The sequence below is a fragment of the Eptatretus burgeri genome, chromosome 6 (assembly GCF_056783735.1).
Source record: "Eptatretus burgeri isolate ZD-2024b chromosome 6, Ebu_testis_v1, whole genome shotgun sequence".
Lineage (NCBI taxonomy): Eukaryota > Metazoa > Chordata > Myxini > Myxiniformes > Myxinidae > Eptatretus > Eptatretus burgeri.
The window spans coordinates 5,692,564-5,707,470 of NC_140966.1; the positions used below are offsets into that span (position 1 = coordinate 5,692,564).

Consider the following 14,907-nt stretch of genomic DNA (forward strand, 5'->3'; position numbering starts at 1 on the left):
GGCCGGCAGGAGAACCCATATGCAAATTTCTGGATCAGAACGAGCTCGGGGGTGGAGCCACGCTCGCCCATTGGATGGAGGAAAAGCGGCGTGAGTCTCCCCTGATCCTAGAATTTGCATATCGCGATTCTACACCGACGCGCCTGGAGGCGGGGCCAAACCGCCCCGCGCTTGCTGATTGGACGGATCAGAAGTGGGCGTGTAGCATTCCTGATCCGAATTCTCCTTGGAAAGGCTGCATTTTGCACTCACGGCTCGGCGCGCATCTTGCACGAGCCCAGGACAGCCCGACACTCAGTGCTCACAAGTGGTGCGGGAATGGCGGTAGAAGGAGGAGAGGTGAGGGTGGTGGAGGGTTTATGGTGGTGGTTTATGGCCATGGCGACGTTTGGAATGGCGGTGATGCGATGTTTGCGGGAGCGAGTTGTGAAGGTTAAGGTCGTGGCTGTTGGCGTTGTTGTTGTTGTGAAGCGGCATTGTGGTTGGTGGTTGCTGTGTGATGGCGGTTGGTTCGTGGTTGGTTCAAAATAAAGATAGAACAGAAAAACGGCTATCTCAAAGGGTCGCAGCCCGAATGAATCACATTTATTCCCTCTAAACAACGGGTTTGGGGCTAACTACACATGTACTTACAGAGATATCTCACCTATGGGACCTGAATGGTGGTTTGCGAATTTCCTCAACCGCAACAATATATATATATATATATATATATATATATATATATATATATATATATATATATATATATATATATATATATATATATATATATATATATATATATATATATAAAATTGATGAATGCAGGACAAGTGAACTCATTACACTTCAAAATGAGCTCTTTTTAATAGCTCTAACTTGAACAGTTTGCAAATGAAACTACTTAAAACATGTCAATACAAAATCATTTTACCCTGAAAATGGTACTTTTTGACCATTTTCTGTATAAAAATGACACCACAACACAAATGAAACACATTTTAGAAAAAAAAACATTAAAAAAAAACATATTTAGAAGTCACCAATTATGCTTTTGTGTCATACTTCACATTGTTATGACATTGTAACTGATGAATCAATATGACCTTGAGAGATTTGATCAGTCCGAATCAGAGCATTGTGCCTCACCAGATTCTGAATCATCAGATTCCGATGAATCCCCCCTCCTCCTCTGTACATCATTGTCTTCCTCCTCATCCCCTTCCTTGCTATCATCTTCTTCGCTCTCTTCAGCTGGCCCTGGTGCAGGTACATGCGTCGGGAGAGCAGGTCGCGTGTGGCAGACAGAGCTCCCGACGTGTCCCGACCACCCACAAGCTCCCAGTCATGTCTGAGTGGCAAGGGGGGTGCTTCTTGGAGGGGTGGCGCACAAGATATGCCAAGTAGTTTGCACGGAGGCAGTGTTGGCATCGGCTATTTGCATCTAGAGGGAGACGGATGAATGATTTGCTCTTCAGTGTCTTCCACTTCGCCGCACGGGCCTCAGCCATGGTGCTACTCTTTTTGTCACCATTCATGACATGGTCTTTTTTTTACTCCGTCAGCGGAAAATCACAGTCCACACAGCATCAGGATATGGTACAAATGAAAGTCGTGGTCAAGTTTCATCGGAATCGGAATTTCTGAGAAGGAAGCAAATACCTATTTTGGGGACAACCCACCACAGACCCCTCTAGACCTCAAATTTTTCAATGGCATGAACAAACTTTTGTACATCCTGGTTGATGAAGGTTGTGGTCAAGTGTCATCAAAATTGTGTGTGTAATTTCGGAGAATAAAACAAATACATATTTTGTGGGGCAACCCCTCCACCCCCTTCAACCCCGATTTATCTAATATCACAAGCAAACTTCGGTAAAACATGGGTGATGAAGATTGTGGTGAAGTTTCAATGGAATTGTGTGTGTAGTTTCTGAGAAGAAAGCAAATACCTCTTTTGTGGGGAAAACCCCCTGTAGACCCCCTTAGACCTCAAAAATTTTAATGGCGTGAACAAACTTTGGTACATCATGGGTGATGAAGGTTGTGGTCAAGTTTCATCAATATTGCGTTTGTAGTTTCGGAGAAGAAGGCAAATACATATTTTTGGGGGCACCACTCCTTACACCCTCTTGCACTCCGATTTTTCTAATGTCATGAACAAACCTTGGTACATCACGGGTGGTGAAGGTTGTGGTCAAGTTTCATTGAAATTGTGTTTGTAGTTTTGGAGAAGAAAGCAAATACATATTTTGGGGGGCAACCCCCTTATCCCCTTCAAAACCCAATTTTTCGAATGTCATTAACAAACTTTGGTACACCATGGGTGAAGAAGTTTGCAGTCAAGTTTCATCAGAATTGTGTGTGTGGTTTCTGCGAAGAAAGCAAAGATCTCTTTTTGGAGAGGGGGGCAACCCCTCCCCCCTGTAAACTCCCTCCAGAGACCCTCTCAGACCCCAATTTTTTTAATGCCATGAACAAACTTTGGGACATCATGGGTTATGAAGGTTATGGTCAAGTTTCATCAGAATTGCTGTCTAGTTTCTGGACAGGTGGACGGATGGACGACGCGCCATCCCATAAGCTCCCCGGAACTACGTTCGAGGTGAGCTGAAAATCAGGGTCTCGTGGTGTCTGCATGGGGTTTCAACTCCCAAAATAGATATTTGTTCTCTTCTCCAATACTACACACAATTTCACTGAAACGTGACCACAACCTTTATCACCCGTTTGTTCACAGCATAAAAAACAGGGTCGAGGGGGTGTGCAGCAGATTTGTTTGACTGTTTCTCCTGATCCAGGTGAGCTTCAGGACGTGCATTCCTATTTTTAGCTCACCTGCGAAGTAGTTCTGGGGAGCTAACGGGATGGCGCATCCTCCGTCCATCCGTCCACAACGACTTTCAACTTCTTCTCTGAAACTCCACATAGGATTTTGATGAAACTTCACCACAACGTTCAATACCGGATTATATGTACCAACGTTTATTCAGGGCATAAAAAAAAATTCGGGCCCTCGGGGGGGGGGTTATGGGGGCTACCCCCCAAAGGAGGTATTTGCTTTCTTCTCAGAAACTACACAAGCAATTCTGATTAAACTTGACCACAACCTTCATCACCCATGACGTACCAAAGTTTGTTCATGGCATTAAAAAAAAAAATACAACCCCTGGGCCCTGGTCAGTTCCGACTTCATCGATATTGGATATATTCTTTAACATTCATTGTTTTTATTCCGGCCCTAAAGAACTTCATACTCGTTAAGACTCATTATCTTTCTTCCTGGGCAACAATTCAGAAAAAAAACACTGCGATAAGGTGTAGACATTGTTCCATAGAAGCATTATACCATACAAGAAGCAAAAACTACGAATACTCTTGGAGTTTTAGGACTTTGAAGATTAATTGGTCCTCATGAACTTCATACTCATTAAGCCTCATTATCTTTCCTCCTTGACAAAAATTCGGAAAAAAAACGCCGAGACAAGCTGTAGACATTGTTGCAAAGAACCATTTTGCCAAACCAGAAGCAAAAACTATGAATAGTCTCTGAGTTTTTGGACTTTGAAGATTAATTGATTCGACTAATTAACTAAGTTAATCGGGGACAAATCTGAAACTTTACTGAGTGAGGTTCTGCGGCATCTCCCCAAGTATCATCCCTCTGAGTTTCAAGTCATTCTGACCACAGGTTGCAGAATAATGATTGAAAGATTGATTGTGGACAGACAGACAGACAGACGGACTGACAGACGGATCGACGGACATGGACCCCCATTTTATAAGTCACTTCCTTCGGAACTGATTAGAAAATCAGGGTCTGAGGGGGTCTACCAGCCCCCCTCCATTCCAGCCTGACAGATCTCTCAATCCAGGCTGCTGCCAATAAACTGGAGTTCATCCGTTAAACAGAATCCTTCCTTCCACAGGATGTCCGTGACTCCTTTGTGTCTCTCCCTGACTATTGTCTCCTCCAGTTTGATCGACATGAACACCCGTCCCAGCAGTGGAGTTGCACTGTACATCAAAAACTCAATTTCTCACTCTCCATGTATTGCTCTAACACCTCCCAATCCTCAGGAGTACCTCGGGCTGCGACTTACTCTGAGTTTTCGTGAGACCGTTCTCAACTCATGTTTGTCTGCGTGTTGAACAATCCTCCCAACAGTGATGACTCCATCTCTCTCTCCATCTCTCTCTCCATCTCTCTCTCTCCATCTCTCTCTCTCCATCTCTCTCTCTCTCCATCTCTCTCTCTCCATCTCTCTCTCTCCATCTCTCTCTCTCTCTCTCTCTCTCTCTCTCTCTCTCTCTCTCTCTCTCTCTCTCTCTCTCTCTCTCTCTCTCTCTCTCTCTCTCTCTCTCTCTCTCTCTCTCTCTCTCTCTCTCTCTCTCTCTCTCTCTCTCTCTCTCTCTCTCTCTCTCTCTCTCTCTCTCTCTCTCTCTCTCTCTCTCTCTCTCTCTCTCTCTCTCTCTCTCTCTCTCTCTCTCTCTCTCTCTCTCTCTCTCTCTCTCTCTCTCTCTCCTCCCACCCCCTCCCTCTGAAAGTACCGTACCACAAACCCTTCAATATACTTTCTCAACAACCCTCTTGAAGAGGTTCAGTCACACAAAGTCTTGGGTCTCACTATCAGCTATGACCTCTCTCGGGCAAGTCGCATTTTAAAGTTTGCCTCCAAAGCCAGACACTGACTGGGCATCCTCCATCATGCAAAGTCCTTCCTTGGCACACCTGAAATGCCATCCACTGACAAGGCTTTCATCCACAGCCTGATGGAGTATTGCTTTCCCCTTTGGGCTGGCTTCCCTGGCTCACATCTTGCTCAGCTTGATGCCATGGAAACCAAGGCTTTCAAGATCATTGGAATCTCTTGTGATGAAGCTGAATCAATAGGCCTATCACTTCACTACTGCCAACCGTTTGGTGGTCTCTCTGTCTTCTTCTGCCTCTTCGCTGGCCTTGCACCCTCTACACTCTTGATACTTTGTCCCCCCCCCCATGTGTCTGCCGGACGCACATGGTCCATCAGAAACTTCCTCCAGGTGAAACTGCCTAAATCCAGAACCACTGCTCACCACCACTCATTTACTCCTCTTTTTTCCCCACCTGTGGAACCATCTTCTACACTCTCTTCAATCTTATTCTTCGCTCCAGGTCTGCAAGACAGGTGTTCACCACCATCTCAAGTCATCCCCCATCCAAAACAATGATCTTTTCAATACGCATAAACCCACCCCTCACCCTCCAAAACTCTTGCTGATGTATCCATCTTGTTCACCCCTTGCGTTCTCTCCTAACCCTCATTGTTACCTGCATCCCTTGTTTGTCCATCTCCATCTACTTTCTCCCCCCGCCCTGCTGTCGGCGTTTCCCCTTTCTCCTGCTGTTCCCTTTGTTATGTTGTTTCCTGATCTGTTCTGTGTCTGAGCTCTTCCACGAGCCTTGACCATGTATAAAAAATTATAATTATAAATTTATATATACATATGCACTCGGTGTACAAAACGCAAGGAACATCTTATGAATATTGAGTTGCACCCATTTTTTCCCTCAGAACAGCTTTAGTTTGTCAGGGCATGGACTCTACAAGGTGTCAAAAGCATTCCACAGGGATGTTGGCCCATGTTGACTCCAATGCTTCCCACAGTTGTGTCAAGTGGATCTCTACTCTGAAACCTTGTTCATTCTCATCCTACAGATGCTCAATTGGATTGAGATCTGGTGACTGGGCAGGCCACTGCAGTGAGCTGAAATCACTGTCGTGTTTGTGGAAGCATTCCTAGACAGTCCTTGCCTTGTGGCATGAGGCATTATCCTGCTGAAGAAATCCATTCGCCATGAAGGGATGCACCTGATTGGCAATGAAGTTCAGATATCCTGTGGCATTGAAACATTACTCCACTTTTATCAAGGGGCGCAATGTGTGCTATGAAAACACACCCCACACCATCACACCACCACCAGCAGCCTGCGATCTTGATACACGACATGATGGATGCATGTACTCATGTGGTTTTCTCCACACCCTAGTCCTCCCATCAGCATGAAACAGCAGGAACTGGGATTCATCAGACCAGGCAATGTTTTTCCAAACCTTCAGTGTCTGTGTTTTTGTGTCCTGCAACCACAGGTTCTTGTTTTTTGCTGAAAGAAGTGGAACTCTGTGCAGTTGTTGGCCAACATACTCCGTTTGTGTCGAGGTACAATAAGTTGTGAATTATTTTATGGGTCTTTTTGACCAATGTTGTACTGAACTCTCAGTTGACAAACTGTATATATATATGTATATATATTTATATTTTCCATATATATATATATATATATATTATATATATATATATATATATATCTATATATATTTATATTTTTGATATATATATATATATATATATATATATATATATATATATATATATATATATATATATATATATGCATATATCTATATATATATGCATATATCTGCATATATCTATATATCTATATATATGCATATATCTGCATATATCTATATATCTATATATATGCATATATATGCATATATCTGCATATATCTATATATATGCATATATCTAGAAATATGTATATATCTATATATATGCATATATCCATATATATATATATATATATATATATATATATATATATATATATATATATATATATATATATATATATATATATATATATATATATATATATCTACATATATGCATATATATGCATGTATCTACATATATATATATATATATATATATATATATATATATATATATATATATATATATATATATATATATATATATATATCTATCTCGTGTTGGGTTGTTTGCAGTAAATAAAATGTTACGTGAGATACGTGTCTTGAAAAAGGGGAACTTGCACATTGTTATGAGCCTTTCTGTAATAAAAAAATTGCAAATATTGACTATCAATAAATTGTATTACTGGACTTTAAATGTAACATATGTAAGTAAAGCAATGAGTTCAGTGCTTGTAATTATAAAAGTAAACTGCGACCATCATGGTGTATTGCACATGCTGAAGGACATCGACGTCAAATCTCTGAACATGAAGAAAGTTTTCAGTCTAACCACATTCAATGTTGTTCCAATTATATACAATGAAGGTACAAACGACATCATGTATTGAGGGATTAGTGAAGAGTATGGAGGTCAAATGATTATTGATTAAGGCATGTCAAATCTGTTGATTCATAGCATGATATTCACTGCAATAACAGTTCCAAGCAAACTTTTGAGGTGGATTAATATTGTTTTCTTAAACAAATGACAATCAACTATCAAAATTACCAGTAAAAAAACATCAGAACTCTGGTGCATGCTCACCAAAATCATTGTGATACCAAAGGATGTCCTCAGGAGGCTGAAAGTGACTGCAAACCGCTAAAGTGGCTACTTCTCCACGACTCACTGTCACCGTCACATCCTCAGCAAAAAGCAATGCTGTTGATAAAGTAACATGAAAAATTTGTAAACTCCGTTAAAGCTCCATAAATGACAACAAAATAATTTTGAAAGAATTGTAGAATCGAGTAGCAGTCAATAAAATGAATATGCCATAAGCTTTTGAAAATAGTTGTCCCACCTGTGGCACGTGAGCGAAACGTTGTTATTTCTTGATGATTAACACTGCACTTGAATGTGCCTGCTCCTGTCTTTACGACAGTCCGTGCCAATCCAAACAGTGTGCGGCCTTCGCTTTCAACCAAAAGGGCTCTCGGGGAGTTTGAGGGAAAGGCTGGAGAGTGATCAGATGTGATGCTTGGAATGGGAAGCTGAGCAGGTTCTGCTGAAGTTCCTTTTTGTTCTGAGGTCTCTTGGTGCCAGACGATGCAGGAGAGGTTGCTAATGTTAGACCCGCTGGGTAGAAGTGGAGTTTCATCTATTAAAGCTAATCGCAATGTTGCACCTGACAAAGAGAAAGAGAGCATACTTTCTGAGATACGTGTCTTGAAAAAGGGGAACTTGCACATTGTTATGAGCCTTGCTGTGCAGGATAATGCGCACTATGTGGAATGACCTTTAGTTGTATAATTTCTGTATGTTTATTTGTTTTAAAATGGTTGTGCATATTTAGGTTGTTTGTCATGTCTTTAGTTGCCTTTCATTTATTTTCCCCACGTATCCCATTTGAGGGTGGAGAATGAAATGTGGCGTGGTCCAGAACTGCGTAGACGCAGGATGAGTAGGTAAGAATTGGAACAGCTTTGGGGGATAACCCTAAAAACAGCCCAAAATGACTTGGCTGAGTACAGAAATGTTTCTTGCTGCAGGACCTATGTGGAAATGAAGTCGTATACGTATGCGATTCTCCCATTGGCTCTTTCTATTCAGCCCCCACCCCCCCCCCAAACAATTCTGGCAGATACATGATAGAAAAGAGTGAAGAGGGGTCTGAGTGAGAGTGGAGAGTTGGCACAAGCTGGGAGATGGAGCAAAGGAATTCCTGCACTGTGAAGTGTCAGAAGCAATTACGATACTACTGCTACTACTACCACTGCTACTATTACTACTACCACTACGACGAATGGGCCCAAGTATTCCCATCTTCTTGTGGGGTCAGCCAGGAAAGTTTAGTGCTATTGAAGTAGTCCAGAAGCAGTCCTGAACACCGCCCATTGAACATTGAATACACCACCCCCATTGAACTGATATTACTCTCGCCGAAGGAGAGGGTATTGCATTTGGGTCCATTTGTCTGCTTCTATGCCTGTCTGTTTGTCTGCACAGAACTTTAGTGATTTTCTCCGCAACCGCTTGTCGGATTGAGACAAAATTTTCACCATCGCAGCGACTACTCATGTATAATGTTTGAATGCTAATTATGACATCATAGGTCACGTGGTGTGACAGGCATGTTGGATGAACCAAAAAACTTTTGACCTCTGTATCGCTGAAACCGTATCAAGGGAAAAATTGAAACTTGGCACAGGGCAAATACTCCTCATTCGGAATAAGTGTGATTTTTAATGACATCATAATTGCATAAGTAGAACACTACATCTGATCAGTATGAAAAATTTTGAGGGTCATCTTGGGATAAAATGGTCCACAAAAAAAAAATTGATTTCATCGATCACGTGATTCAGCAGCCATGTTGTTAAGAAAAACAAAAACCTTCAAAAATCTTCTCTGAAGTGGCTGAACAGATCGAGGCGAAACTTTATAAGTATGACCACCTATCCACGAGGAAGAAAAGGTTCACACATTTGGCGTCATAGCAGCCATATTGACTTGGCAGCCATATTGGATTTACCCTAAAACCTATAAAAAAAATTTCTCCAGAACAGCTGGATAGATCAAGGGGAAACTTCACAAAAATGTTCCCCAAGCCTTGGATATACAAGTTTGTTAAGGAATAATTGATAGGTCACATGCTTTGGCAGCCATATTGAATTAAAGCAAAATATTAAATAATGTTTTCTCTGGAACCGCTGAATCAATCGACGTGAAACTTCACAATTATGATATAACAGTGATGCGGAATACAGGTTTTAAATTTCAACTTGATTGGACGCAGTCTGGCAGGCAGAATTATGACTTACGAAATCTAAAGATTTCGTAAGTATATTGATGACTTCCATCCTCTGTTTGTTTGTTTGTGTGTTTGTTTGTACGGACGATAACTCGAGAACGGAAGAAGCTAACAACATCAAATTACACCATGTGATTCAGGAGGGTGATGGCTAGCGCTAATTAGATTTTGGTCAAAATCGGTCAAAGGTCAAGGTCACAGTGAGGTCAAACATAATTCCGTAAATTCATGTGGAGAAATGGAGTATTTTTGCTTTGGTCGACGTTAACTTCGATTTTAATTTTGTCTTTGATTTTTGTGATCGCTTAGGACGCTTAACACTGGGTTGTCGAAATTCTGGTAAAAATCGGATGTTTTGGAGACGTTTTAAGATTGTATTAAAAATATTTCACTCGCCGCGTCACGGCTCGTCACGTGGTGCAACGCGCTCGAGCAGAGGCGTCGTTGATCACGTAAAGGTTTTCCGTGTGCGCGCTGACGGTGTTTTCGATAAAGATGGTGTTTAAAAGTCATTTTTATCCCAATAAAGGTTATCGTCGCATGTCTGACTCGCTAAGCCGTCGGATTATGTAAAGATTGTTGGTGGATGGCCGAATATTACGGTTTTGTGACTTTGATTAAAAAATAAATAAATATAATGCCTGGTGTTGGCGCAGTGGTTTGGGCAGCGGCTTGGGACCCAGAAGGTCCTGAGTTCAAGCCCCGTTGGGCCACTGAATTAATATGTATATGTGTGTGTGTGTGTATATGTATATATATATATATATATATGCAGTATATATATATATATATATATACATATATATATATATATATATATATATATATATATATATATATATATACTGCATATATGTATGTATATGTATACTGCATATATGTATGTATATGTATACTGCATATATATATATATGTATGTATATGTATACTGCATATATGTATGTATATGTGCATATACCAAGTAGTATAACACCAGGGGGTCGACTCAGTCTGTCATCCTTCCAAGGTCGGCGAAATGAGTACCAGTGTAACTGGGCCGGTGTATTCCCCGGTTAGAATAGGTGTACCATATCCCTGTGTGTCGTAAGAGGCGATCAGGGTTGCATCAGGAAAGGCATCCAGCGTAAAAACCTATGCGAAATCATTATGCGGACAACAAAACGAATTTCCAGACCGGATCGGTCGAGGCCCAGGTTACCAACAACCGCCACCGGTACCGGTGGTCAGCAGGGTACCAGTGGAAATTGTGCTACTGCTGGGCGAAGGGGGAGAAGGAGACGGGGAAGGCGAGTCCGGAGGCAGTGGGAGAGGTGGAAGGGTAGAAGTGTGGAGGTGAGAGTTGAAACTCTGAATGTTGGGACGATGACTGGCAAAGGGCGAGAGTTGGCTGATATGATGGAGAGAACAAAGGTGCACATACTGTGTGTACAAGAGACCAAGTGGATGGGGAGTAAGGCTAGGAGCATTGGAGGTGGTTTCAAACTGTTCTACCATGGTGTGGATGGGAGGAGAAATGGTGTCGGGGTAATCCTGAAGGAAGATTATGTCAAGAGGGTATTGGAGGTGAGGATTGTGTCTGACCGAGTGATGAGTGTGAAGTTGCAAATTGAAGGGGTGATTATGAATGTCATCAGTGCATATGCACCTCATTTGGGGTGTGAGATGGAATATAAAGAAGATTTCTGGAGTGAGTTAGATGAAGTGGTGGAGAGTGTATCCAAGGATGAAAGAGTGGTGATTGGAGCAGATTTCAATGGGCATGTTGGGGAAGGGAATAAAGAGGATGAGGAGGTGATGGGGAGGTACGGTCTCAACAAGAGAAATGTGGAAGGGCAAATGGTGGTGGTAGAGTTTGTAAAAAGAATGGAAATGGCAGTGGTAAATACGAATTTCAAGAAGAAGGAGGAACACAGGGTGACGTACAAGAGTGGAGGAAAGTGCACACAGGTGGATTACATCTTAAGCAGGAGATGCAACCTGAAAGAGATTAGAGACTGTAAGGTTGTGGCAGGGGAGAGTGCAGCTCGACAGCATCGATTGGTGGTCTGTCGGATGATTTTCGAGGTGAGGTTGAGGAAGAGAGTGAGGGCTGAACCAAGGACCAGATGGTGGAAGCTGAAGGAGGAAGACTGTTGCGTGGAATTTAGAGAGGAGGCGAGACAGGTGTAGTATGGTGGTAAAGATGGGTGGGATGATTGGGCAACGACAGCAGAAGTGGTAAGGGAGATAGCTAGGAAGGTACTTGGTGTGACATCTGGACAGAGGAAGGAAGATCAGCAGACTTGGTGGTGGAACGAGGAAGTACAGGAAAGTATAAAGAAGAAGGGGTTGGCAAAAAAGAAGTGGGATAGTCAGAGAGATGAAGAAAGTAGGCAGCAGTACAACGAGTGGCGGCAAAAGGCAAAGAGAGAGGTGGCAAAGGCTAAATAAGGCATATGATGACCTGTATGAGAAGTTGGATACAAAAGAAGGGGAAAAGGATTTATACCGATTGGCAAGACAGAGGGTCCGAGCTGGGAAGGATGTGCTGCAGGTTTTTTATTATTTTTTTTTTTTGTGCTGCAGGTTTGGGTGATAAAGGACGTAAATGGGAATTTGCTGACGAGCGAGGAGAGTGTTGAGAAGGTGGATGGCGAAAATGAGAGAGAGAGAGAGAGAAAGAGAGAGAGAGAAAGAGAGAGAGAAAGAGAGAAAGAGAGAAAGAGAGAAAGAGAGAAAGAGAGAAAGAGAGAAAGAGAGGAGAGAAAGAGAGAAAGAGAGAAAGAGAGAGAGAGAGAGAAAGAGAGAAAGAGAGAGAGAGAGAGAGAGAGAGAGAGAGAAAGAAAAAGAGAGAGAGAGAGAAAGAAAAAGAGAGAGAGAGAGAGAGAGAGAGAGAGAGAGAGAGAGAGAGAGAGAAAGAGAGAAAGAGAGAAAGAGAGAAAGAGAGAAAGAGAGAAAGAGAGAAAGAGAGAAAGAGAGAAAGAGAGAAAGAGAGAAAGAGAGAAAGAGAGAAAGAGAGAAAGAGAGAAAGAGAGAAAGAGAGAAAGAGAGAAAGAGAGAAAGAGAGAAAGAGAGAAAGAGAGAAAGAGAGAAAGAGAGAAAGAGAGAAAGAGAGAAAGAGAGAAAGAGAGAAAGAGAGAAAGAGAGAAAGAGAGAAAGAGAGAAAGAGAGAAAGAGAGAAAGAGAGAAAGAGAGAAAGAGAGAAAGAGAGAAAGAGAGAAAGAGAGAGAGATATATATATATATATATATATATATATAGAATCTGGAAGTGGGGTGGATCAGTAAGGATGAAGTGAGGACTGCTATGAAGAGGATGAAAAGTGGAAAGGCGGTTGGCCCAGATGGTATACCAGTGGAGGCATGGAAGTGCTTAGGAGAGATGGCAGTGGGGTTGTTAACCAGATTGTTTAATAAAGTCTTGGAAAGTGAGAGGATGCCGGAGGAGTGGAGATTAAGTGTGCTGGTTCCGATTTTCAAGAATAAGGGTGATGTGCAGAGCTGTGGAAATTACAGAGGGATAAAGTTGTTTCGCCACACTATGAAGTTGTGGGAAAGAGTAGTGGAAGCGAGGTTGAGAGGAGAGGTGACGATCTGTGAGCAGCAATATGGGTTTATGCCAGGAAAGAGCACCACTGATGCGATGTTTGCTTTGAGAATGTTGATGGAGAAGTATAGGGAAGGCCAGAAAGAGTTACATTGTGTGTTTGTGGATCTCGAGAAAGCTTATGATAGGGTGCCAAGAGAGGAGTTGTGGTATTGTATGAGGAAGTCGGGAGTGGTGGAGAAGTATGTGAGGATTGTGCAGGATATGTATGAGGACAGTGTGACAGCGGTGAGGTGTGCGGGAGGAATGACGGACCGGTTTAAGGTTAAAGTAGGATTGCACCAAGGATCGACTCTGAGCCCTTTCCTGTTTGCAATGGTGATGGACAGGTTGACGGACGAGATCAGACTGGAGTCTCCATGGACTATGATGTTCGTGGATGACATCATGATCTGTAGGGAGAGTAGGGAGCAGGCTGAGGTGAGCCTTGAGAGGTGGAGGTACGCACTGGAGAGAAGGGGAATGTTAGTCAGTAGGAGTAAGATGGAGTACATGTGCGTAAATGAGAGGGAGGGTGGTGGTATGGTGCGGTTGCAAGGAGTTGAGGTGGGGAAGGTGGATTGGTTTAAATACTTGGGATCAACTGTCCAAAGTAACGGAGAGTGTGGGAGAGAAGTGAAAAAGAGAGTGCAGGCAGGATGGAGTGGGTGGGGAAGAGTTGCAGGAGTGATTTGTGACAGAAGGGTAGCTGCAAGAGTGAAGGGGAAAGTATATAAGACGGTAGTGAGACCAGCTATGTTGTATGGTTTGGAGGCGGTGGCGCTGATAAAAAGACAGGAAGTGGAGCTGGAGGTGGCAGAGTTAAAGATGCTGCGATTCTCGTTGGGAGTGACGAGGATGGAAAGGATAAGGAATGAGCATATTAGAGGGACAGCGCAGGTAGGACGGTTTGGAGACAAAGTGAGAGAGGCGAGATTGAGATGGTTTGGACATGTGCACAGGAGGGAAACGGAGTATATCGGGAGAAGGATGCTGAAGATGGAGCCGCCAGGCAGGAGTAGAAGAGGAAGGCCAAAGAAAAGGTTCATGGATGCGGTGAGGGCGGACATGCGGGTGGTTGGAGTGTCAATGGAAGATGTGGAGGATAGAGCGAAATGGAGACAGTTGATCCGCTGTGGCGACCCCTAACGGGAGCAGCCGAAAGAATAATAAGAAGAGTGACTTTGATAAAATAATATTAAATAATTGCATGGAGAATGGAGATTTTTGCTTCGGTCGACGTTACGATTTTTGATGGTTTGGTACAGAATCATCGTAGAAACTTCTGGTTTGCGTCGTTACCTTCTCTGGAGACAGCTTTTATGAGACAAGGTCAGAGGTCAAGTTGACGATTTCGTAAGTACCATTCTATGACTGCTTGTTTATTTTTTGATGTGGTTATTTTTGCTTTTTTGATATATGTGTGTGTGTGTGTGTATATATATATATATATATATATATATATATATATATATATATATATATATATATATATATATATATATATATATATATATATATATATATATATATATATATATGCCTGGTGTTGGCGCAGTGGTTTTGGCAGCGGCTTGGGATCCAAAAGGTCCTGAGTTCAAGCCCCGTTGGGTCACTGTATTAATACACCAGGGGGTTGACTCAGCCTGTCATCCTTCCGAGGTCGGCGAAATGAGTACCAGTATACTGGGCCGGTGTATACACCGGTTAAAATAGGTGTACCATATCCTTGTGTCGTAAGAGGCGACCAGGGTTGCGTCAGGAAGGGCATCCGGCGTAAAACATGTGCCAAATCCCTATGC

General features: G+C 42.4%; 1 protein-coding gene across 4 annotated transcripts in view; it reads right to left on the reverse strand.

The window, feature by feature from the left end:
* LOC147024172 (tyrosine-protein kinase receptor Tie-1-like) overlaps positions 1 to 14,907 on the reverse strand; it is a 145,113-nt gene that overhangs the window by 115,432 nt on the left and 14,774 nt on the right. For all 4 annotated transcript variants that reach the window (XM_085883826.1, XM_085883827.1, XM_085883825.1 and 1 more), the window contains exons 2-3: positions 7,592 to 7,915; positions 7,333 to 7,449 (exon numbers count right to left, since the gene is read on the reverse strand). In XM_085883826.1, the coding sequence (XP_085739952.1) occupies positions 7,333 to 7,449; positions 7,592 to 7,915 (441 nt within the window). The remainder of the gene's footprint in view (positions 1 to 7,332; positions 7,450 to 7,591; positions 7,916 to 14,907) is intronic.